At 36.2% G+C, this 25,645-nt stretch overlaps 1 protein-coding gene across 5 annotated transcripts in view; it reads right to left on the reverse strand.

Annotated features, from left to right (window-relative positions):
• The window catches only part of AGTPBP1 (ATP/GTP binding carboxypeptidase 1), a 160,335-nt gene that overhangs the window by 118,222 nt on the left and 16,468 nt on the right, over window positions 1-25,645 (reverse strand). For 3 of the 5 annotated variants that reach the window (XM_042963848.1, XM_042963850.1, XM_042963851.1), the window contains exons 2-3: window positions 17,626-17,690; window positions 7,833-7,957 (exon numbers count right to left, since the gene is read on the reverse strand). In XM_042963848.1, coding sequence (XP_042819782.1) covers window positions 7,833-7,957; window positions 17,626-17,657 — 157 coding nt within the window. In that variant the 5' untranslated portion in view covers window positions 17,658-17,690. Of the gene's footprint in view, window positions 1-7,832; window positions 7,958-17,625; window positions 17,691-22,338; window positions 22,694-25,645 lie in introns of those variants that run through there. The other 2 variants (XM_042963849.1, XM_042963852.1) reach the window with 2 other exon arrangements.

Here is a 25,645-nt window from a genome sequence, read left to right on the forward strand (position 1 = left end):
CCTTCTCCTTTGCTCTAATTTATCAACCCTTGCAATTCTCGTACCCCAAACTGTCCTACCTCTGGAATCTTAACCTACGATCTCCCTCTATCAGACCCCAGACTCCTAACACTCCTTCTTTCTTTTCGAAAGATTAGGGAAGTCTCACTGTCACTTTCACTGAAACTTCCTAACTCATCAAAGGTAGTGCTATTTTCAGGTAAAATCAGGTCTAGACTTAACCACCACAAAGCTTTCTAATTAAGTAAATGCTAAAATGTGCATTCTCTTTCCTACATCACAGTAAAAATAATGCCATAAGAATTTCTTCTCCTAGTTTAAGATTGTTAGCACCAAAAATTCACCATTTCCATCCTTATTTGGAAACACAAAACTACTGTTTTCACTTACCTCAACTCACAGCCATCACCATCTGCCCTGCCATAGCCCACAGCTATTCCAAACGTTGTACCAGTCCTCTACCTGTGGACTCTCAATCCCTGGGCCTCTGTTCCCAACTCTCAGCATCTATATTTCCCTCAATGAATTGAGACAAAGTGATCTGTTAAGTACGGATGAAACTCTATAAACAATTACCAAAATCCATATACTCATGTATCAAAGCCTTGACAATTTTGCATTCCTTTTTCCAGTCAGGGTATTGGAAGAGGATGTGTCCTTTTTACTACATTCTGAATCCCATCCTTTCTACCTACTTATAAAGCTATAGCTTCAACCTCCACCCACATACTGTTTTTTATTTTCCCATATACTTAACAAACCTTATTTTACCTTGCCTCTTCCTCTATTTCTTTGTTTTCTCAGTGAAACTCTCTCCAACAACAGCAAAAAAACTCTATACTCCCCATCGTTATTTCATTTGCCACTCATATTACAGCATACTGTAATCTTCCTTCTAATTCCACCACTTGAAAGTGCTCTTGTTGTGGCCAGTAATTTATTATCAAGTCAAAAAGGTCTTTATTTTAACTGACCTCTCTATGTTACTTAACATTACTGACAATGCTTCCTCCCTTGGCTTTTTCAAAAGTCCTTCCCAGTTCTTATACCGCTACATGCTTTCCTCAACACTTTCAATAATCTGAATGTTATATTTAACAGGCAAGGATTTTAAAGCAGCTATTATAATTACATTCTATTACATTAAGGAAAATACAAGGTCACTATGAACAAAAATATAGGAAATCACAACAGAAAAATTAAAAGTATGATGAAGAACCAAATGCACATTTCAGAAAAGAAAAATACAATGTGTGAAATAAATATCAGATAGACATAATGGTAGACTGCAGAGGAAAAGGGCAGAGAACTTGAATAGAAAAAGGGAAATTTATCCAATCTGAATAACAGAATTAAAATTGAATAACAGGAGCCTCAAGGACTTCTGAAACAATCTCCACAAGTCTAACATATGTATAATTATAGACCCAAAAGAAGAGAGAATGAAAATAAAATTTTTTGATCAGCCAAAAATTTCCTAAATGTGAAAAAAGACACAAATGTAAAAGTTTGAAAAGCTCAGCAAATTCCAAGCACATAAATACTAAGAAAACTACAGGCAAACTTCTGAAAACCAAAAGTAATGGAACAATCGTGAACTCAACCAGAGAAAAATGACACATAACTTTCAGAAAAACAAAGATTCAAAAATAGCAGACATCACCTTTGAAATTATGGAGGCCACAAAATAGTGGAAGCACTGTTTTATGTGCACTCTAAATGCTGAAAGATAAAAACTGCCAACCCAGAATTCTATACCCAGTGAAAATATCCCTCAAGAATTAGGTGAAATAAATCCACTGTCAGACAAAAGGAAAAAAATTCTTAGACAGCAGACCCGTCCACTAGAAATGCCAAAGGAAATTCTGTAGGCTATCAGGGAAATTATACCAGACCAAACTCACATCTTTAGGAAAGAATAGAGCTTCAGAAATGGTAAATATCTGAGTAAAATAAAAACTACTTTTTTTTTCTTAGTGTCTTTAAAATACACATGATTTCTTAAAGCAAAAATTGTCTTTTGGGGTTTGTAACGTATACAGATGTGATAAATATCACAAGTATCGCTAAAGAATGTAAATATAAATGGATATATAATGTGCCAAGGATTCCAAATTTTATATGAGGTTACAATATCAATTCTAAGCAAAGGATAAAAAGTTACTGATTGTTTATTATGATTTTCAGAGGAATGATTTCTTAAAAATGCAAATAGGTATAACTAAAAAGTCAATAGGTAAATTAAAATGGAATTCTAAAAAATGGTCAAATAATAAAAAAGAGGACAGGACAAAGAGAAACGAGAAATAAAAACAGAAAGGACAGAAAACAAATAACTATAAACCTAAGTCCAATTAATGTTATATTAAATTTTATCAAACTAAATGCTCAAATTAAAAAGCAGAGAATGTCAAACTGTTACCTACAGAAGACACACTTTAGATTCAAAAATACAAATAGGCTAGAAGAAAAAGAATAGGAAAAGCTAATCATGTAAACGTATAAAAAAGCTGGAGAGGCTATACTAATATCAGACAAAACAAACATCAAGGTAAAGAAAATTACTAAAGATAAAGATGAACACCCCATAATGATAACAGGGTAAATTCATCAAGGACATAAAAATCCTAAACATGAATGCACTTTGTCATTTTCACAGGACTCTCTTATAGCAAAATACAAAATGTAGACCGTTCCCAGAACACAAATCTCGGCTTTCTCCCTCTCTACCTCCTCCTGAGAAAATATCGCTTCACTTCCATTAATTTAACTACCAAGCTTTTGGTTCTCAATCCTGATCTTTATTCAGAACTCTGAAATTCAGCAGAATTTTCCACTTTTTCTCCTAACTATTTTACAAGGCATAAACTTGTGGAAGCAGTAATTACAATGTTGTAATTGTTGGGTTTCTACCATCTATGAACACAATATGTATGATGATAACAGCACAAAGGAATAAGAGAGAAATGGAGCTATATTGGGAAAAAAGTTTCAATATTTTATCAGAATTAAATTAGTATTAATCTGAAGTTCAATGTATACTGTAATCCCTATAGGAGCCACTAAGAAAACAACTAAAATCTTTAAAAACTAAAAGATCAACAGATGACACAAAAGAAGGCAGTAGAGGATGAGAAGAGGAATATAAAAGACCTGAATCATACAGAAAACAGCAAAAAGGCAGATGTAAACCCAATCATCCAAGAAACAAGTACATTAATTTGGAAACCAAAAATACTCAGATTAGATTTTTAAAAAGCAAGATCCAAAAATATACTATTTCCAAGAAACATGCTCTAGAATAAAAAGCAGAAACAGACTGAAAGGAAAAGGAGAAGGAAAAGGTATAATATGCAAAGAGTAACCATAACAGCTAGAAGGGTTGCATTATTAAACAGATTTTCAATCTAGAAATATTACTGGAGACAAAGACAGACATTTCATAATGGCCAAACAGTCTTTGACGTCAGGAAGATTTAACAACTCTAAATGTATACACACAGCCTCAAAATACATAAACCAAAACTGCCAAAACTGAAAAGGAAAATATACAGTTCACCAACAGGTAGAGAATTCAATACCCAATTTTTAACAATTAACAGAGAAGCTAAACTAGAAAATCAACAAGGTATATAAGATTTGAACACTATCAACCAAACTGATGTAACCAACAACATTGATAGGATACTCCACACAACAACAGCAGATGGAATACTCAAGTGCACATGGAACATTCTCCAGTGACCATATACTAGGCCATAAAACATGTCTCAATAAATTCAAAAGGACTAAAATCATACAAATCTCCAACCACAGTGGAATTAAATTGGAAAACAACAGAAAGAAATTGGGAAATTCTGAAATAATGGGAAATTAAACAACACAATGCTAAATAATCCATGGGTCAAAGAAGAAATCACAAAAGAAATTAGAACAAATGTGAACTGAATGAAAATCAAACTACAACATATCAATATCTGAAGAATGCAGTGTTAATAGGGAAATTTACAGCTTTAATGCCCACATTAGAAAAGAAAGGTCTCAAAATCAAAAATCAATAATCAAAGTTTCAATTTAAGAAAATGGAAAGGGAAGCAAAAATCAAACTCAAAGCAAGCAGAAGGAAGGAAGCAATAAAGATTAGAGATCGATGAAAGAGAAAAAAAGAAAAACAGAGGTAATCAAGTTGGTGCTTTCAAAAGAGCAACAAAATTGACAAATGTTTAGCTAGACCTGAGTCTAGCACTGTTGACATTTTGGGCCAAATAATTCTTTCTTGTAGGGCATTGTCCTATGTGTTACATAATGTTCAGCAGCATCCCTGGCCTCTCTCCACTAGATGCCAGTAACAATCCCCTTCTCAAATTTCACAACCCCAAATATCTCCAAACATTACCAGTATCCTGAGGCAAGTGGAGGGAAAAATCACCCCTGGTTGAGAACCGCTGAGCTAGACAGACCAAGAAAAGAGACAGATGACACAAATAACAAAAATCAAGTATGCAGAAAGAACATCACTTCCTACCCTACAGAAACTGAAAGGATTATAAGGGAATTATTATCAACAGATGTATGCCAACAAATTAGACCATTTACCTGAAATGGATAATTATTATGTTTCTAGAGAAAAAAATTAAGGGTAAATTACAAACAGTATCATGCATGCTGCAAATAAGTAGTACATTATTAAAGACAGAAAATGTAATGCGTCCAAGGAAAACTAGCACTAAATTGTGGAAATACATGTTTCAACTATGTAAACAGGTATTGTAGGAGTTTGGTGTTGTTGTTGTTGTTGTTGTTGTTGTTGTTGTTTTTTAATTACAAGTAGTACATTTAAATTATGAGGAGCATGTCCTTACTGCAACAAATCTAACAGTAGAAAAGTACCTTAAGTAAATTAGGAACTTACCTCATTCCCCTCCATTTCTATCCCATTGATAACTACTGCTAAACATTTGGTATGCATATTTATGGTTTTGTTTTTGCTTTTTTGCCTTGCTCATACAAACATTACATACATTTATAATGATTTTGTATAAAAATTAGTTTACACATACAGTTATATAAGCCAAAGAAACTTGCTTTTTTACTTAATATGTTAAACTTAGGACTCCAGAAACAATGCATATAGTTCCGCATACAAACTGTATGTTCCATATATCACAAATAACTCACTGATAATAGCTGCATAATATAGTTCTAAAGTTCCACAATTTGGCTACATCAAAATTAATTCAACCATTTTCTCACTGATGGATATTTAGGTTGTATCTTAGTCTTTGATAGGCAAACAATGTTGCAAAACATCCTCACACACTCTCTTCTATACTACCATTTTTATTTCAAACACATTCCTGAGAGTCAACCAGCAAGTGCACTTTAAATTTTAATAAATATCGCCAGATTCTTTTCTTCCAAGTTAGTAATAATTACTGCACCACCAACAGTGTATAAGAATACCCTATTTTCCATGTCCCCAAAACAGGATATTATCATTTTCTAATTTCTGCCAACCTAACCAGTGAGAAGTATCTCTGTTGTTTTTATCAGTAATTCCCAACTTTCAAGGAGGTAAAGAACCTTTTCCTAGGCTTACTGGTTATTTGCATTTCTTCTTCCTTGAACTACAAATTTCTAATCTTTCTCTCTCAAATGGATAGCAAACAGCATCATCCTATAAATGATGACGGGACAATCTTCCACTTCTAACTTACACTGTGTTGACTGCCTAATCCAAGGCACTATAAACAAAGTCCCTGTATTACACAACTCAGGGGACAGTGCTTAGGGGCTGGTCCCCCAGTGGTGAATGGCATAGGAGAGGGGCAGTCTGGGTAGTGGTACACTTGGGGCATTTTCAGTGGTGATGCTGGAATAGGAGGGCTTCCAGGCTGTGATGGGAAAAGTCTGCAGCGGCAGAGGCAGGGTACACAAGTGTTATTCATGTGTCTGAGGAATTTGTTTTCTTTTGGTTTTGTTGGTTTTGTTCTGAAGAGGTATTTCATATAACAATACAATGAATATCCTTGGTACATCTAACTTTGCACCATTACAGTGTACATCCTTGTATATAGACCTTGGTTGATAAGCACAATACTTCCAAAGGCTAGAATCCAGTTAGTGACTTCCTGAATTAAAAAGTACAGGCACGTATTTTAGATTTTTGTTAGAAATAAATGTCATCTGTTAGAGATATCTCCTCAACCACCCCCGAAATAAATACATGGACTGCATAGGAGGAAGTTATCAAAATAGTAATAGTCTATGACCATTTAGAAGGGTTAAGATACTGAGTTCTTAAACACAGTTCAATGCTTACTGAAGGACCTGAAACTTCAGAATAATGAAATAATTGAAAATTAAATAAAATACTAATTAGGGGCACCTGGGTATCTCAGTCGGTCGGTTAAGTGTCCGACCTCAGCTCAGGTCATGATCTCACGGTTCATGGGTTCGAGCCCCACATCGGGCTCTGTGCCGACAGCTCAGAGCCTGGAGCCTGCTTTAGATTCTGTGTCTCCCTCTCTCTCTCTGCCCCTACCCCGTTTGCATTCTATCTCTCTCTTTCAAAAATAAAAAAAAAAAAAAATTCTAAAAATTATTTTAAAAAATAATAAAAATAAAATACTAAAATTACAAAATGTCTGGACTTTAATTTTAGCAGAATGTCTTCAATGTATCACTGTTAAATATTAAGGCAGCTGCTGGTTTACCCTTATTTAACTAAAGAAAAATCAGGTGTTTTGTGGGGTTTTTTTTGGTTTTTTTTTTTGGTTTTTGGGGTTTTTTTCTGTTTTTGTTTTTGTTTTAATCAACCACAGGTTTTGGAACCTTAAATTCCTTTTTTAGCATCTACTGAAATGATTACATAGATTTTATTTGACCTGTTCAAATAATGTTATACTGGTATAGTTCGTGATATTAAGCCATTTTACATTCCTAAAATAAGTGCTCTTTAGCAATGACATTCATTTTTTAATGTATACTTAGACTTAATTCACTAATGTTTTATTTGGGATTTTTCATATTTGTATTCCTAAGTGCAAAGTCAGTACCCTTCCTCTTTCGTACTCTGTCGAGATTTTGATACCAATTCAGTAATATTGACTTCATAAAATAGAGCACTGAAGCCTAACTACAGGTACCATTTACTGAACATTTTAGCATTCTTTTAAGATTTTTTTTTAAGTTTATTTATTTTGAGAGAGAGAAAGAGAGAGAGCACAAGTGGGGAAGGGGCAGAGAGAGAGGGAGAGAATCTCAAGCAGGCTCTGCACTGGTGGTGCATGCGGGGCTCGAACTCACTAACTGCCAGATCATAACCTGGGCCAAAGTCAGATGCTTAACAGACTGAGCCACCCAGGTGCCCCTGAACATTTCAGCATTCTTTTTATATGCTTCCCATGTAAATTTCATGATAATCACATGATTTCTTATCTCTATTTCGGAGATGGTGCAGCTGAATCCCACAGACTCAAAATCTCCCTCAGATCACCCACCACTGAACGAAAGAGTTTGCATTTCAAAGTAGGGATCACACTAGTAACCAATGTTCAATGCTACTTGCCATCTTTGTGTCAACATTCTAGAACAAGAAGCACTGGAATTAAGTATTGTTTGAAAATGGTTCAGGCAATCATAATCATTTCTGGAAACAATGCTTTGAATAGCAATACCTTTCACAGTTATTCAGTTTTCTACTTCCTGAGTCTATTTGAGAAAGTTCAATTTTTACAGAAAATCATCTATTTCTCCAAAGTTTGAATATTATTAGCATCGACTTTCGAAGAACTAAAAAAGCATTTCAAAAACAAGAGACTAAAGTTTACCTTGACTTTGAGCCAGATGAAGAATTTTTGATGTAACATATCGGGCAGTATCTGATTCTGCAGATTCAGTATTGATCTTCTCCAGCTGAGCCAGGAGTCCCACGATCCGTGAATTATTGGTAAGGCTAAGAAGAATGTTACTTTATATTAGGACACATTCTACATCAATTGTAAACTCAAAACTAGAAGATCACCGTTTAAAAAAAAAAAAACAACTCTACCCTTCTAAAAACATTAAGCTTTTATATCACATTTCCTTACCCTGTGTTATATAGCTCAACATTGCTAAAAATTCTATTAATTTAAATGAGAAACACATTCCATTTCAGAAAACCACAAATATGCACTCAACCCTGACCAGCAATCTTAAATCACACCCTGAAAGTTCATCTTTACACTCTCCAAAAAGATGTCTTACATTTCCTATGCTCACCTCAAAACTCTAATCATCCCACCCACCCCAGTTCACTCTCAGTGCCTTGCTTTATAATCGTTATAAGCTCAAAAAGGCACACACTCATCTTCCCACTACCAGATCCTTAAACCTATCTGATTCTCTATCCACATTCTTTCTTCTTTGTTCTCTTTCATTATACATTGCACATTTGATACTGTTCTAGGTATTACAAACAGTAAACACAACAAAAATTCATGCCCCCTACAGACTGAACATTCCAATGGTGAGAGATAAATATGTTGATAATCATACAGTATTTAAGGTGGTGGTAAGTGCTATAAAGAAAAGCAGATTGGGGGAATAAAAGGTGCAAGGTAAGGGATGCAATTTTAGACAGTGGTCAGGGAAAACCTCATTGACAGGGTATCATTTAGGGAAAGACCTGAAAGAAGTAAAGGAGTAAGCTGTGCAGAAATCTGCAGAAAGAGCTGTCCAGGGAAAAGGAGTCACGACCACGAAGACCCCAAAGCAGGGGTCTGCTGCATTCAGCTAAAGTGAGGTGACCCATGTAGCTGGAGCAGACTTAAAGGAGAGTAACAGTAAGATTTGAGGTCAGAGTGGGGGTGGGGTTGGACAGAGCACCAACATTTAAAGCTTTGCAGGCCACTGTAGGGATTTTGGTTTTTACCCTAAGAGGGATGGAAAGTTTTTGAAATGAGCGATGTGCTCTGATGTTTTAAAAAGGCTCTTTGGCATTTGGAGACTCAAAGAACAATCCCTCCCCTATTTACTTGCCTCAGCCCCTCCTGCATTTTCAATGTCTTTGCTCCTTCAATTACTTGTAGTACATCATCTCCCTCTCCCCCTTTCAACTGGATCATACCCCCCTGGCACACGAATCTCCTGCAGGAGCTCCCACTAGCTGCCACGGCATTTCCGTTACTCCTTGAAGGAGATGTCTGTGCTTGCTCTCTCCATTTTCTCACATACTGTTCACTTTTCAAGCTTGCCTTCTGCACCTCAAGATCTTCCAACCTCCTGTGGTCACTTCCTTCCTCGTTACACTCAGTCTCTCAGCACTATCAGCTACCTCTTCCTTCACCTCCTTCTTTGGGCTTCAATGACTCCACTCTCTCCTCATGTTCTTCCTGTCACCACCTCTCTGAGATCTCGTGATTGGCTCCTCCTCCTGTGACACATCTCTACATGCTAAAGACCCCACACAGCTCTATCCCCAGCTCTCTTCTCTTCACTCTCTCCACTCTTCAACCAGTGTGGTCTCATCTAATCCCACCACTGTTAATTATGATCTAAATGCTGCCTGGCTCCTACACTCAACTCCAGCCTCACCCTGATAGCTTACCCAACCTAGCAAGCCCAATATAAAACCACCCATTCTTCCTCTCAACCTATTCTTCTTCCAATCTTAATGCTCCCAACTCCCAAACTCACGTGAAACCATCAGTTGCTCAAGACAAAAATCTGGGCTCCCTTCCCCACACACCAACCCAATAACAGCTCCATCTCTGAAACATCTCAACTTCATCCACTTGTCTCCCTATCTACTATTACTACCCAAGTCTAAGCAATCATTCTCTCTTGCTTGGAAATCTGAGCCTCATAACTAGTCTGCTTTCATTCTTGCTTGCCAATAATCCATTTACACGGTACTTTTTTTTTTATCTTTTTGTTTTGAAATAATTATAAACACGCACAGAAAGTTGAAAAAATAGTAGAGTGGTCCCTTCCATCTTTCGCCTAGTTTCCCCAATAGTTACATTTACATGAACTACAGGGCAACAGCAAAAACCAGGAAATTGACGTCGGTTAATTATACAGTTCTAGGCCACTTTATCACATATGTAGATTTATAGAACCACTAATATAATCAAGTTGCTGCCGAGCTAAAACCCCTTCAATGGCTTCCCTTCAGCCGTTAGGCCAAATCTTATTTACTTATCACAACATACTAGACTTTATATCATTTGGCCTCTGTCTACCTCCCCGACTTGACTTCTCACAATGTTCCCCTCACACACTGGGATCCAGTTCCAGTGGCTTTCTATCAGTTCTTTGAATACGACATGTTTTTCCCCAACCTCAAGGTCTTTGTATTTGCTGTCTTCTCAATCTGGAGGGAGGTTTCTCCCAGCTCTATTTAGAGCTGGCTCCTTCTCATTTCAGGCTACGGCCCAACCATGGGACCATTTCCTCACCAGCCCTTCCACTTCCAATATTAAAGTGTACCTATAGAGAATTTATCACAATCTGTAATTACGTAAGCTCCACAAAGGTAGAGATCTTGCATGTCACCCAGTATTTCAAACACTGACTGGTATAGCATAGGCGATACACATCTAGAAACATATGATAAACAAACAATATATGTTTTTTCAGATTAACTGTGCCCAATGCTTTGAATTTGGAAGTACTTCAACTGAAAAGGTATCTGAAGTTTGAAAAATACACATTAAGCACACATTTGAAAATATACCTAATATACCATTTAAAATAACGCAATACAGGGCACCTGGGTGGCTCAGTCAGTTGAGTGCCCAATTTCCGCTCAGGTCATGATCTCACAGCTCGTGAGTTCAAGCCCCATGTAAGGCTCTGTGCTGACAGCTCAGAGCCTGGAGCCTGCTTCAGATTCTGTGTCTCCCTCTCTCTCTGCCTCTCCCCTACTTGCTCTCTGTCTCTCTCAAAAATAAACAAACATTAAAAGTATTTTTTAATTAAAAAAAAAGAACACCACAAATGCACAAAACCCATGTATGTGTATGTATAATATATATGTGTATATACTATATGTAATGTATAGATACTTATATCATTAAAGACTGAACTCAGGAACACATAAGAGAATCTAGCTATCTTTCATTAAGCCACACATTAAAGATATTTGCAAAAATGTAATAAAAAATGCCAGTCTTCTATCTTTTTGAAAATATAGTTACTTCTAAAACAAAATGTTATATTATTATACAATTGGTTTACTTCATTTTAAAATGAATAGTTTTAATTTCTCAGTTTTAATGTATAATACCATAAATATCAATAGATAAAATAACTCACATCAACAAAAACTTTTTGGAGTCTTCATCAATTTAAGAGCACTAAAAGGTTCTAAGCTAAAAAATTTAAGAACCACTCCTCTAGGCTTATCTTGCACATTTTGTGCTCCTGACCTAGAATCAGCCCTTTCTCCAAAGAGCCCTGGTTCTTTCTGGTGAGAAGTGGTACTAAGACACCACAGTTTGCAAACTAGGGAGCAAATACATCTTTAAAAACAGTTCCATAACCCAGATTTAAGAGAAATTTGCATTAAGGAAACCAAATTCTGAAATTTAATAACTGAGTGTTTCTTAAATTTTCTCCATATTATTTTTCTCTTAAAGGTCATCTCTGTATTTTTCAGTAGCTAATAAAACATCTACTATTCAAAAAATTCATGAACATACAAAACACACTAAGTGTAACACACATTCTGTTCTATTCCAAATTAAAAATTTATCAGTAACTCTTAAAATTTTTAAATTACACCAGTGTATACAAAGAAAAAAGAAAAAAAAAAAAACCTTTCATCGGAGTGATTCCATTCTGAGAATCATGCTCTTTCAAATGGATGGATGGATGAATTTTTGGAAGGGAAGCAAATAATTGACAACACTGGCAAATCAATTTCCCTTTCTATTCCTATTTTTCTCATCTACAGAATGAAAACTGAACAAAATACTTTAAGCCACCCCAACTTCGCTCTAAGAACGTAAAGCTGCAGACACTAATATTGAAAGAATCACCGGGTGAACACCAGAGGGCAGCTCTACCTTCTGAATAATTTTCAGACTTTGGAAAATCTGAGGGTGGTGATAAGCTATACAACTATTCAATGGACAATCTGAACTACACTGAGAAAAATTTTAAACAACAAGGCTCAGAAAAGAATGTTATCTTCCCTGCCTTACCCTATTCTTAGACGAATCAAAATGAGGCTCAGACCAAAGTTCAGAGATTCAACTTACAATTGTTAATTATTATGTAGTGAAAAATCATGTAATTGGAAATATGAACAATATGAAACACATCAAATCAAGTTAACCTCCAAATGGACATTTTTTTAGGTTTTTTTTTCTTTTTTTTTTTTTTTTTTGAGAGAAAGAGGGAGGGAGAGACAAAGAGAGGGACAGAAAATTTCAAGCAGTCTCCACACTATCAGTGCAGAGCCTGGGGCAGGGCTCAAACCCACAAACCATGAGATCTTGACCTGAGGCAAAATCAGGAGTCAGATGCGCTTAACTGACTGAGCCACCCAGGCGCCCCTCAAATGGATATTTTAAAAATGATATCATTCAAATATCTGTTTCACAGTGGTCACTTACTGCTTTGATATTTGGGTTTACTCTCAGAGCTATTTTTCTAAAAGCATAAATTTTCTTGGATATTACAAAAGTCCCAATGATGTACAGATATTAATCTGCAACAAATTATTTCCCAAGCAAGTGCAAGGGCTATAGAACCTAGAACCTACCTTCATATTATAAACAAATGTTATTATCTTTTTCACCTTAAAATGTAGATAATAAAGATGTCCTTGTAAAACAGGTAAAAATATCTCACAGCAAAAAAAAAAAAAAAAAAAAAAAAAAAAAAACCAGAAATATACTAAAGTTTTAGACTTAAACATGAATCACAGAAATTAAGTTTTAATTTCAAACAATACAGTTTCATTTCTAAAATGCACATTTTAGAAATGTCTGTTCCTCATTTATAGGTCTTTTTTAACTGTCTTTTATTACTTTTGCTTTGTTTACATTTTTACTGTTTCTCTCCAAATACTGAACACAAAACTTTATTTTCTTCCATCATAAATCAAAGGACAATGAAAAACAGAAATTTCATTATCATTCTTCTGTAGAAATAGTTAAGTATTTAAATATGTATGTTTGGAAAACAATATTATTCTAACTGGAAGAGAATAGTAACTATTTCTCTGACTACTTATTAGAATTAAATGCAATAAAGTCTTCTCTAACAATAAATTCTAGTTCAATACTACCAAGTGACTTGTTGTTAAAGACAACCAATAAAATCTTGTTAAAATTGCAAACTGCCTAAATTTATACTAGCATCAGCAATAATTAGTCAAGTTTTCCTTGAAATTCCTTCACCAAAGTTAGTAACATGCTAATTGTTTTCTATTCATTATTCATTATTTTTTATAACTTCTCTGGTAACGTTCCACTGGGATTTTAGGTACACGTTTATGGCTAACTGCTTTGCCCTGGTATCTGTCCTATCTTTCAGAATAACAAGTTTCAGTCAGGTGTGAGTCACCCTGGTAAGCCACACTTCTCATTTTTAGGTTAATGTAGAAGTTAGTATAGGCTAGATCACAGGCTCTCAGTTTTGTTTTAGTGCTGTTTTTTTTTTATTGTCTCATGATATCTTTATATTCAAAAATTACTGGGGACCCCCAAAGAGGTGTTATTGTCAAGGGAAACAGAAATCATCCGACAAACAACCTGAAAGACCAGGACACATCAATACAATAAAAACTACAAAACGCTGCTAAAAATACTAAAGAAGATCATAAAAAAGGAATATGCTGTCCTCAAGGGTAAAAAGACTCAATGTTGTCAAAATATCAATTCTCCCCGGTGGGGCGCCTGGGTGGCTCAGTCAGTTAAGCGTCCAACTCTTGATCTCGGCTCAGGTGACAATCTCACAGTTCTGGGATCCACGCTGGGCTGGATGTGGAGCCTGCTTAAGATTCTCTCTCTCCCTCTTCCTCTGCCCCTCCCCCACTCGCTTGCAGGTACACTCTCTCTCAAAAAAAAAAAAAAAAAAAAGAGAGAGATATCAGTTCTCCCCAAACTGATCTATAGAATCAAGGCAATCCAATAAAAATCCCAGCAGGTTATTGTGTAGAAATTATAAAACTGATGCTAAATTCACATGAAAATACAAAGAAACCTAAAATACACCAAACTTTGGAAATAAAAGAACAAAGTTGGTGGACCAACACTAATTATGAGACTCATAAAGCCACCAAGGCAGAGAGGTATCAACACCAAGATAAACATCTAAATCAGTGGAATGAAACAGAGTCCAAATATAGATCAACACATACATGACAACTAATTTTTGACAAAGATACAAATTGTTGATTGAGAGGATTTTGCAGGTATAAACAGACCAAACTTACCAAACTGCACTCTCTATGTACAGTTTGTTGCACAATGATTGTATGTCAATGAATTTGTTTACAAATTATAGGTGGCCTTAGTAAGTACTCTTGGGTAAGACAGAAACTACACAGAAATGGATGGAGCATGTGAAAGGAGATGTAGATTGCATTTACAGACCATTTCAAATTTTTTTGGCTTTTAAGGAAATCATATATATTGGGTAGAGACAGAAGAGCAGAGTCTAAATACTGGGAAGCCCAGATCTTGTTTAAATAGTAATGAATGAAGAAGTTAAACATTCAAGACAGAAGAACAAATGATTAAAAGACCCTGAGAAGGAAAGAGGGAGGTGAAATCAATAACACAGGTGTATTAGTCTTTGACAATAAAAGAGACACATTCTCTGCTGCAATAAGTAACAAGACGATAGGCAGAGGATGGGATCAAATAAAGGGGAATATGGAAATTTTTGGTGCCAGAAATATGAGGATAATAGATTGTATTATCTCTGTGATATCATAAAGGGAGGCCATTTGTTAAGGATATGTATTTGAGATGTCTGAGGATTTCAAAGGTTTGAAGGGTAAAAGAAAGTATAAAATAATCATTACAAAAATTGAGAAAATGAACTTTCCAGAGAACCACAGTCACAAGATTGCTGGGCTCAGTTCAGGCCGATGATCAATAATTTTTAGTGATATCTGCCAAGTTAGTTCATCCTCCAATGTCATTTAGCTACTCAACAACAGTTTATCCAAAGAAAGGACTCCGTCAGATGGGTGTGATGGAAAATAAAAAACGAGGTAAAGCCATTTCAGGTATTTTCAAGAGTGTAATGATAGACAATGGATTCTACACTGGGTAAGAAAGGAGGAGGTGAATGAGAAAAAATAGAAGTCAACAGATTAGCACTCTCAGTAAGGGAGAACTCTTGTAATACAGACACTGGAGCAAGTGAGCTAGAGAGATAAAAGATTAGAGCAAGGCAAAAGAAGGATTTGACCCTTTTCTATCTATCTCAATTTATCTTACTGAATTCAGGGTTTTTCTTAGTTTATTTATTTATTGTGAGGTAGAGACAGAGAGCACAAGCAGGTAAGGGCAGAGAGAAGGAGAGACAGAATCCCAAGAAGGCTCCATGCCATCAGTGCAAAGCCCAATGGAGGCCTCGAACCCATGAACAATGAGATCATGACCCACACCAGGATCAAGAGTCGGACACTTAGTCGACTGAACTACCCAGGTGCCCCTGCATCCAGTTTTCTTCACAGAGCAGTATAACAAGTATTACTAGAAACTATAATTTCTCTTAGATGAAGGCCATTTGCAATGATCCCAATTTAGTTCACCTAAAACAGCAGCAAAAATAACAATAAATATCCAGTAAAATCTATTTCAGGAGAAAAAAATGAAAACTAACACTAAGAGCCAGAAGTTGTCAAACTATAACTTCATATTCTTATGAACAACAAGCTAGTAATTCTAGATACTTTAGCTAATCAACAGAAATAGCATTACTTGTTCCACCTAATCCCAAAAAGAAGACTGGTGCTCCTTTTTAAAACACAGTCAGTACTTAATTCCTTTACTATAGAAATTACAGAAATACTTGAACAATGAAATTTGTTACAATGTATCACATAGTTAATACCTGGAAAACCTAACAATTTAAGGAATAAATCTTATCTAAATAAACTGTGTGGGGCACCTGGGTGGCTCGGTGTGTTGTGTCTGACTTCAGTTCAGGTTATGATCTTGTATTTCATGAGTTCGAGCCCCACATTAGGCTCTGTGCTGACAGCTCAGAGCCCAGAGCCTGCTTCGGATTCTGTGTCTCCTTCTCTCTCTGCCCGTCCCTTGTTCATGCTTTGTCTGTCTCCCTCCCTCCCTCCCTCTCTCTCTTTCTCTCTCAAAAATAAACAAACATTAAAAAAAATTTTAGGGGCTCCTGGGCAGTTGAGCATCCGACTTCAGCTCAGGTCATGATCTCACGACTGATGGGATCAAGCCCCACGTTAGGCTCTGTGCTGACAGCTCAGAGCCTGGAGCCTACTTCAGATTCTGTGTCTCCCTCTCTCTCTGTTCCTCCCCCACTCACACTCTGTTTCTCAACAATAAATAAATAAATTTCTTTTAATTTTAAATAAACTGTGTATATACTTCTCATTAGAAAACAGAGTAAACCATACTTGTAAATGCAAAGTTGTAGTAAATGTAACATACAACACTGCTACAAAGCAAAAAAACTCTATTATCAATATTAATAAGTTGTCATTTACTGAGCCTGCTAGACGCTATTTAATATTTGCAACTTCATAGTGATAACATTATTATTATACCCATTTTATAGACACTTAACAGGGTTAAGTAATCTAGCTAAAAAAAATTCCAAATTAGAATCAATGAGTTTGACTTTTAATGAAAGAGTCCACAGTAAAACCTTGCTAAGGACAATTTCTTGGTACATTCGAGCTTTAGTCGATATGATGCTTTAACTCAGGGGTAGTTAAAATTTTCCTGGAAAGGGCCAGACACTGTGGACTCAACAGTCTCTGTCATGATTACTCAACTCTGTCACTCTAGAGCAAAAGTGTCCAGACAATATATAAATGAAGGAGCACAGCTTGTTACAATAAAACTTTATTTATGTACACAGAAATTTCAATTTCATATAAACTTCCTGTGTCATAAATATTCTTCCCCCCCACCTCCCCAACCATTTAGAAATGTTAAAAACTATTCTTCGGGTGCCTGGGTGGTTCAGTCAGTTAAGTGCATCTGACTCTTGATTTTAGCTCAGGTCATGATCTCACAGTTCATGGGATCGAGGCCCAAGTCAGTGCTTTCCCACTGAAAGCACAGAACCTGCTTGGGATTCTCTCCCCCGCCCCCTCTCTCTGCCCCTCCCCCACTCTGTTTCTCTCTCTTTCTCTCTCTCTCTCTCTCAAAATAAATAAACTCAAAAAAAAACTATTCTTAGCTCATAAGCTATAAAAAAACAAGAGGTAGACCAAATTTGGCCCATGGGTCAGTTTGCTGACTCTTATTTTTAACTGAAAAGTTAAACATTAATAAATATTAATTTAAAAATATAAATACAACATACAATCATTTAAACATAAATAATATTTTCAAGTAAGGAGTTTCAAATAACCATTGGAGTATTATTTCCGTAACTGATACATATTGGTATTTAGAAGTACAGTACCTCTTCTCTGATACCACTTTTAACTTGCTCATCTTGAGTTACTTCATTTCATCATTGCAGATAATCTAAAAGAAAAAACGTTAATGATTTTAAACACATGATTGTTTCTAAATATTAGGTGACATAAAAGCCAGACAACTGAAAGTTTTTATTGTAAAGATAACAAGATAACACAAGAAACCAAAGAAGAATGTTTTGAGTTTTATGTGCTTCTGGCAAGCTACTTCAATGTGCAAAAATGTGTGACTAGTATAAGACCTAAAACCAGCCAGTAAAAGGTTATCAAAATCCTGGTGCTACAAAAATGCAAAAACCTAACATAATAATCTAATATCTAGTGTTAACATTTCTTTTGAGACAGTTCAAATTATCTTTCCTGTTCTTACATTCCTCCTTAAAATACTCAAACCAACCACAGCAATGTACTTACTTGTCCACCATTCACACTGTGGTCAAATACTGTTAAATGTGTACCATTATTTCTATGAGAGAGCACTTTTTAACAACAAATTGTGTACACAGTAAAAACCATCTATAATATCATCTCATTCAATATACGAAATGCACATTTTTCTTCAACAAAGTTTTATCATTAGAAAGTGCACATTATACATTTTAAAGCTTTAAATCTTGGCTTGCAGAATCTTTACAACTTTTCATATTTCTTTTGCAACTATTCACCCTCCAAAAAAGAAAAAAAAAAAAAAAAGAACCCTGGACATTTTTAAATTTTATATATAAATGCTTACTGAGGCAGAATTTTGTGGCATCACTAGAAAGTTTAAAAATTACTGCCAATTCAACAAGTTTCTCACATATTTATGCAATATATAGTAATGCCATTTAGTTAAAGGGAAGGAAACATGCAAAAGAACATAACAGATTTAGAAGATACAGGTATTCTGGATGTTTTTCTTCAATTAACAAAGAACTTTCAACTTCAATAAAACACATATGATTTTTTTTCAATTTTTTCATTAACTCAATTATAAAAGAGAAAACATGTATTTAGGATTATGTATAAAAATTACATAATTGTTTTTAAGGTTACTAGAAATTTTAAATTGCTATTCTTTTAATTGACTTAAAAAAAAAAAAACCTACCAATTGAAAGTAACTTTTTCCAATTTCCAAATTAATTAAGAATCAAAATTCCAAAGGAGGAAAAAAATCCTATGTAATTTCAAAAGCACTAATGCTGCCATAAACTTATAAAGTTAAAGTAAGTTACTTCTACTTGTTGGGTGGTAGGGTGCTCTCTAAAAATGCATTAATAGCACATCTCATGAAAAGTTCACTGCAAATCTCATTAGAACTCATAAAGTTGGGGGGCACCTGGGTGGCTCAGTCGGTTGAGCGTCTGACTTCAGCTCAGGTCACAATCTTATGGTTTGTGAGTTTGAGCCCTGCGCCAGGCTCTTTGCTGATGGCTCAGAGCCTGAAGCCTGCTTCAGATTCTGTGTCTCCCTCTCTCTCTGCCCCTCCCCCACTTGTGCTCTCTGTCTCTCAAAAATAAATAAATGTAAAAAAATAAAAAACAAAAGAACTGATAAAGTTGGATAGGTTAATGTTGGGCACTTACATCACAGCCAATTCTATTTCAACAGTTAAGAAATGATTCAAATTTCCAATTCACAATAAAATAATAGTCGAACAATAGGCATTCCTATCCTCTCCCTCCTAGGACTGAATTAAAGTAGACAGCGGCAATAAAGAGAAATTAAGTTATGTTGAAGCCCCACAGTGCCAAAAAGGAAACAAAAGTTGGGGATGGGAGGTAGGTGCCTTGTCCAGCAAGTTATGTTGAAGCCCCACAGTGCCAAAAAGGAAACAAAAGTTGGGGATGGGAGGTAGGTGCCTTGTCCAGAAGAACTCAGGACACTTGGAACCCAGGGACTAGAAGATGCCAAGTAAAACAGAAAGAGACTGCTTGGCAGCTAACTAAAACCTTCTAATCCCAACTTCTTACCTCCTCCATACCTCATACCTCACCATTGTGGGAAATGTTCAACAGCTAGTCACAGAACTCCTGACAAATAATCTTCACTAAAGAAACTGACAACCTCAAAGAATTCTGCTTTCTGGGACTAAGGAGTTCCCCAGGAAAAAGGCCAGCTCTCAATCCCATCATCCTAGAGCTAAGCCAGTATGGTCACTTTTTATAGCCTAAGGCCAGAGTGTCCCCAGAGAACTTGGGAACTTTCTGTTTTGAAAGTCTGTGTCCATTACAGTATCACATACTAAAAAGAGGCACCTACAGAAGTGCTGCATTTCACCAAGTTTGTGGCTTTGCCAACCAAGTGTGACAAAGCAAGAAAGGGGCAGAGAAACTGAGAATGTATAACAAGGGCATAATGATAAAAACTGACCGTGAAGTTTAGGTATAATCTACTCATTCCTCTTTATGGGGTCATTCTCATCACCATAAAATCATGTTATTTCCGAGTCTTGAAGGGAAAAACAACCTCTCTTGTTCCCACTTCCTCAATCCTCAATCAAGTCTCATTTAGTTGTTTACACACATTGCCAACCAGTCCTCTCTTCCCATCCTCTCCTAAACACACTCCAGCCAGATTCTCCCCATCCCACTTGTCTGTGTCAGTGACCTCCATGTCCCTAAATCTAACTGTCAACTCTCAGTCTTCATCTTATTTGTCCTATCAGCAGCATTTGATAGAACTGGTCACTCCTTTTTCTTGGAAATACTTTCCTCATTTGGCCATACTTTCTAAGCTTCCCTCACTGGATGCCCCAGGCTCATTTCTTTCTCATCTGTTTCTAACTCCAGTCTCTTCCTTGGTGACCTCATCCAGTCTCATGACTACTCAACATCTCCACTTAGATCTCTAATAATATCAAAACTCAACATATCCAAAACTGATCTCCTGACCCGCTCTCCCCTACCAAGTATGCCCTCACCTAAGCTTTTCCAACTGTAAAGACAATTCTCTCTTCAGTTCTCAGTACAAGGCCTTAACTTCCTCCTCGGCTCCTATCTTACATCCCACATCCAATGCATCAGCAAGTTCTGATAATTCTACTTTCAAAATACATCCAGAATCTGATCACTCCACCATAGCTACTACAATGGTCAAGCAAGCCATCCTCATTAGTTTCCCTTCTACCTCTGGCCTCTGACAGTCTATTCTCAACACAACATCCTGACTGATCCTATTAAACCCTTGGGGAAATAAAAGTGGGGGGGGGGGGGAACATTAGGTAAATCTTGTCACCACTCTGCTCAATGTCCTGCAACGCTGCCCATTTCGGTGGCACTAAGGGCCCTAGGTGAATACCCCCAGCCATTCCCCTCCCTGACTTCATCTCCTACCTACAACTCTCCTCACTCACATTGCTCTAGACACACTGTCTGTGCCTCCTTGCTTTCTTCCCACTCTTACCTTAATGCCTTTGCCCAAGCTGTTTCCTCTATCCAAAATGTTCTCCTGCCAGATAGTCTAATGACCAAACAACTCCCAAACTTCTTTTGCTTGAGTATCACCTTTTCAATAAAGTCTAAATTTCAACCATCCTATTTAATTTTGTAAACCAGATCCAGACCCCAGCATACCTACTGTCCCTTGCCTGAATCTACTCTCTTTTCTTCTGGAGCACTTACCACCTTCTAACACTGGATGATTCACAAATTACTGAACACTTGTAAGACTGTACTATGCAATAACTGATAATATATGAACATGCATCAAAACAACTTTCAAGGGAACAGTTTAGTTTTATAAACTTACAAATGTTCAACAGATACCCCATCAAACCATATATATCAATCCTGTAATCAAATTCATCCCAGACCCTTACCAGTTTATCACTACTGATGACTACCAAGGCAACCACAGTAGGTACCTTCATTTTCTTGAGGTTCTGAGGAAAAAGTGATAGCAACCCACAGTCCTTGGTATGCCCACCTAAGAAATCACACGATCTAATATCTAATATCTCGCTGGCCAATATTTTACTCATTTAATCACCTTGTAAACTAGACAATTTACTTAACTCTGTGTATTGCTTACTATCTATATTTCCCTGCTAGAATTAAAGCTCCATATAGACAAAAATCTGTTTTGCTTACTAAATGCCTCCCAAGTATCTAGAAGAGAGCCAGCACACTGCAGGTGCTAAATAAGGATACTTAATATTTTGTCTTCCTATCTAGAAACAAAAGTCTTGAAGAACAATGTTGACATCTATACTGACAATGTCCCATGGATAGCTGGCTTCATCTGAAGATTTGTCACTCTTGTTTAAAAAAAAAACAAAAGCTGACTTCACGACACAGTGTTTTCTTCACAAAGAGGTGCTAGTGTCAAAAACTCTGGCAGGTGAGAGGAAAAAGTTGCTTGAAACTACAAAAAATGATTAACTTTATTAAACAAAAACCTGTTCACTTGAAAATATTTATGGGTGCCTGGGTGGCTGAGTCGGTTGAGCGTTTGACTTCAGCTCAGGTCGTGATCTCATGGTCCGTGGGTTCGAGCCCCGCTTTGGGCTCTGTGCTGACAGCTCAGAGCCTGGAGCCTGTTTTGGATTCTGTGTCTCCCTCTCTCTCTGCCCCTCCCCCGCTCACAGTCTGTCTGTCTGTCTCTCTCTCTCTCTCTCCCCCCCCCTCCCTCCCTCCCTCTCTCTCTTGAAAAATAAACATTAAAAAAAATTTTAAAGAAAAAATAAAAACCAATGTTTAAAGAACTATGTTACAACCTGAACAAGGAGCATATGAATCTCCTGTTACATCCAGAAGTGCAGTGACTTAGTGCATGAGGAGTTCTCAACAGGGTGTCAGCGCTGAAAGGTGAAGTGCAGAGTACTTTCACACAGTAGGCTATGTGCTTGGAGAAAAAAGGCTGCCTACTGAAACCAGCCAACTTAGCAAACACTTGTTATCACGTGAAACAAGTGAATGACTTTGCAAGACCTTAGAGAAAATGTTTTGACTTCAAGTGACAAGATTATTGGGGAGAAAATCAGGTGACAAACAAAAATCATAAAACTGCTCCTACTGCTGCTTGGGTTTGAGAGTGAAAAAGGGTATCTGTAAATCTCAAGTCTTGCGGACCTAGAAGAACAAAATTGAAAAGCAAAATTAAACAGGATTTCCTCCTTATTTTCAAACAAGTGTAAGACTGAATGAGGAACCCCTCCTCCGAATCTACTGCTCAGGCTGAGAACTTGACTTTGAGGAAGAAGAATTTCATATGCTATGGTCTAATTACACACTCAAGATGAGACTTCCTGATCTGTCCCTAAAAGAGTTCTCAGTGTCTACAAACGAGTAGTATCCTGAAAATCTTAGGAAAGTAATGAACATTTCGCTGTAGGCTTTCAACCTCTCATGCAAGAAAGATTTTGTTTTTTAATAGCATCAAGAGCCAGGAAGAAATAATCTTATGTTGGTTGAAATGAAATCTGTGAATGGTTATTTCAAATTCAACATAGAAAGCAAAAACAAGTTTCATGAGAGATAAACTTCATTCTTTTGGCTTCAAAAAATAACAATTTTATTGTATAAAGCCTTTTCATAAAAAATCAACACATATAATCATTCATAACTTCTGAACCTATATTCACTCAAGTGAGTGAGTGGGAAAAAAAGTTTGTTTTTTTCAAATTCTTATATAAATTGTATATTAGGCTCTATTTTCGTTAATATTATTTTAACCTATGGTTTTTAGTAGCTTTGCTATTTGACACTGTTAATGTTCACATTGTATTTTTTTTTATTTTTTTTAATTTGTTTTTTCTTTGAATGTATACATTGTAAACAACGTTAATTAGAATCAACTTAAAGTGGTACTGGCAAAAAGACAGAAAACCAGACCAACAGAATAGACCTTAAAGTCTAGAAATAAGTGCACACATCTCTGGCCGACTGATTTTTGGCAAGGTTACCAAGTCCACTCAGTGAAGAAAGAATATGAGCACCCCTCAGAGATATTGTGGGTTCAGTTCCAGACCACTGTAATGAAGTGAGTATCATAATAAGGCAAGTCAAATAAATTGTTTGGTTTCCCAGCACATATAAAAGCCTTGTCTACACTATACTGTAGTCAATTAAGTGTGCAAAGCACAATATCTAGAAAAAAAAAAAAAACAATGTACATACCTTAATTAAAAAGTACTTCATTGCTAAAAAGTGCTAACCATCATGTAAGTTTTCAGCAAATCAGAATCACTGACTGCAGATCACCATAATAAATATAATAATGAAAAAGTTTGAAATAATGTGAGAATTACCAAAATGTGACACACACAAAGTGAGCAAATGCGTTGGAAAAATGGTGCCAACAGGCTTGTTAGATACAGCATTGCCACAAACCTTCAATTTATAAAAAACAGTATCTGTGAAATGCAATAAAGCAAAGCACAAGAAAGTGAAGTATGTCTGTAGTCCCTTCTATGCTGGGACAGCGTGACTTCCACATGCAAAAGAATGAAGTTGGTACTCAAACCGTATTATAAAAATTAACTCAAAATGGATCAGTGACCCCAATATAAGTGCTAAAACTTTCAGTAGAAAACACGGAGGTAAATCTGCAGGACCTGGAATTGGCAAGAGATTCTCCACTGCAGCAACAAAAGCACAACCAACAGGGGCGCCTGGGTGGCTCAGTCGGTTAAGCGTCCGACTTCGGCTCAGGTCACGATCTCACGGTATGTGAGTTCGAGCCCCGCGTCGGGCTCTGTGCTGACTGCTCAGAGCCTGGAGCCTGTTTCAGATTCTGTGTCTCCCTCTCTCTCTGACCCTCCCCCATTCATGCTCTGTCTCTCTCTGTCTCAAAAATAAATAAACGTTAAAAAAAAAAAAAATTTTTTTTTTTAAATAAAAAAAAAATAAAAAAAAAGCACAACCAACAAAAGAAAAAAAAAGATAAGGTGGACTTCAAAATTTAAAGCTTTTTGTGCATCAAAGGACACTATCAAGAAAGTGAAAAGCAAACACAGAATGGGAGAAAATATTTGCATTTATATATCTGATAAGAGTTTTGTAGCCAAATATATATACAACTTCTCCAACTCAACAACCAAAAGAGAACTCAATTTAAAAACGAGCAAAGGACTTGAGGGGCGCCTGGCTGGCTCAGTCGGTAAAGCATGCAACCTTAGGACTTGAATAGACATTTCTTCAAAAAAAATATTCAAATGACCAATAGGCACATGAAAAGATGTTCAACATCATTAGTCATTAGAGAAATGCAAATCAAAATCACAGTATTACTTCATACCAACTAGGATGTCTATAATTTAAAAAACAGTAAATAGGGGTTGAAAATGTGGATAAACTAAAACCCTCATTTGTGGCTGGTGGGAATAATGTAAAATGGTGCAACCATGTAGAAAACAGTTTGGCAGTTCCTCAAGCTAAATGTAAAATACCATATGACCCAGCAACTCTACTCCAAAGTACACACCCAAGAACTGAAAACAGTGACTTGAAGAGATAATTGTCATTAATGTCCATAGAAGCATTATTCACAGTAGCCAAAAGTAGAAAAAATCCAGGTGTCCACTAACAGATGAAGGGACAACATGTGGTAGATACACACAATGGAATATTATTCAGCTTTTTATAAAAAGGAATGAGGTTCTTGTATATGCTATAACATGAACCTTGAAAATATTATGTAAAGTGAAATAAGCTAGAAACAAAGCAACAAAAATCATATGCCCCCACCTATATGAAATACCTAGAATTGGCAAATTCATAGACATATAAAATAGATTTTAGAAGTTAGCAGGGGTTGGAGATAAGAGGATGTAGGGAGTCATAGTCTAATAATTAAAAAGTGTCTGCAGTGACAAAAAATTTCAGAAATAGTGGTGATGGCCGTACAACTTTGTGAATGCAATTAATGCCACTGAATCAAAAGCTAAAAAATGGTTACACAGGCCAATTTTATATTAGATATGTTTTACCACAACAAAAAAATACAAAACATTAACTTACATTATTTATTTAAATTAGGTCTATCCTATCTTTTATAAAAATGAATTCATTTTACTTTAAGTC

This window comes from Panthera tigris, chromosome D4 (assembly GCF_018350195.1).
Source record: "Panthera tigris isolate Pti1 chromosome D4, P.tigris_Pti1_mat1.1, whole genome shotgun sequence".
In the NCBI taxonomy this organism is placed as follows: domain Eukaryota; kingdom Metazoa; phylum Chordata; class Mammalia; order Carnivora; family Felidae; genus Panthera; species Panthera tigris.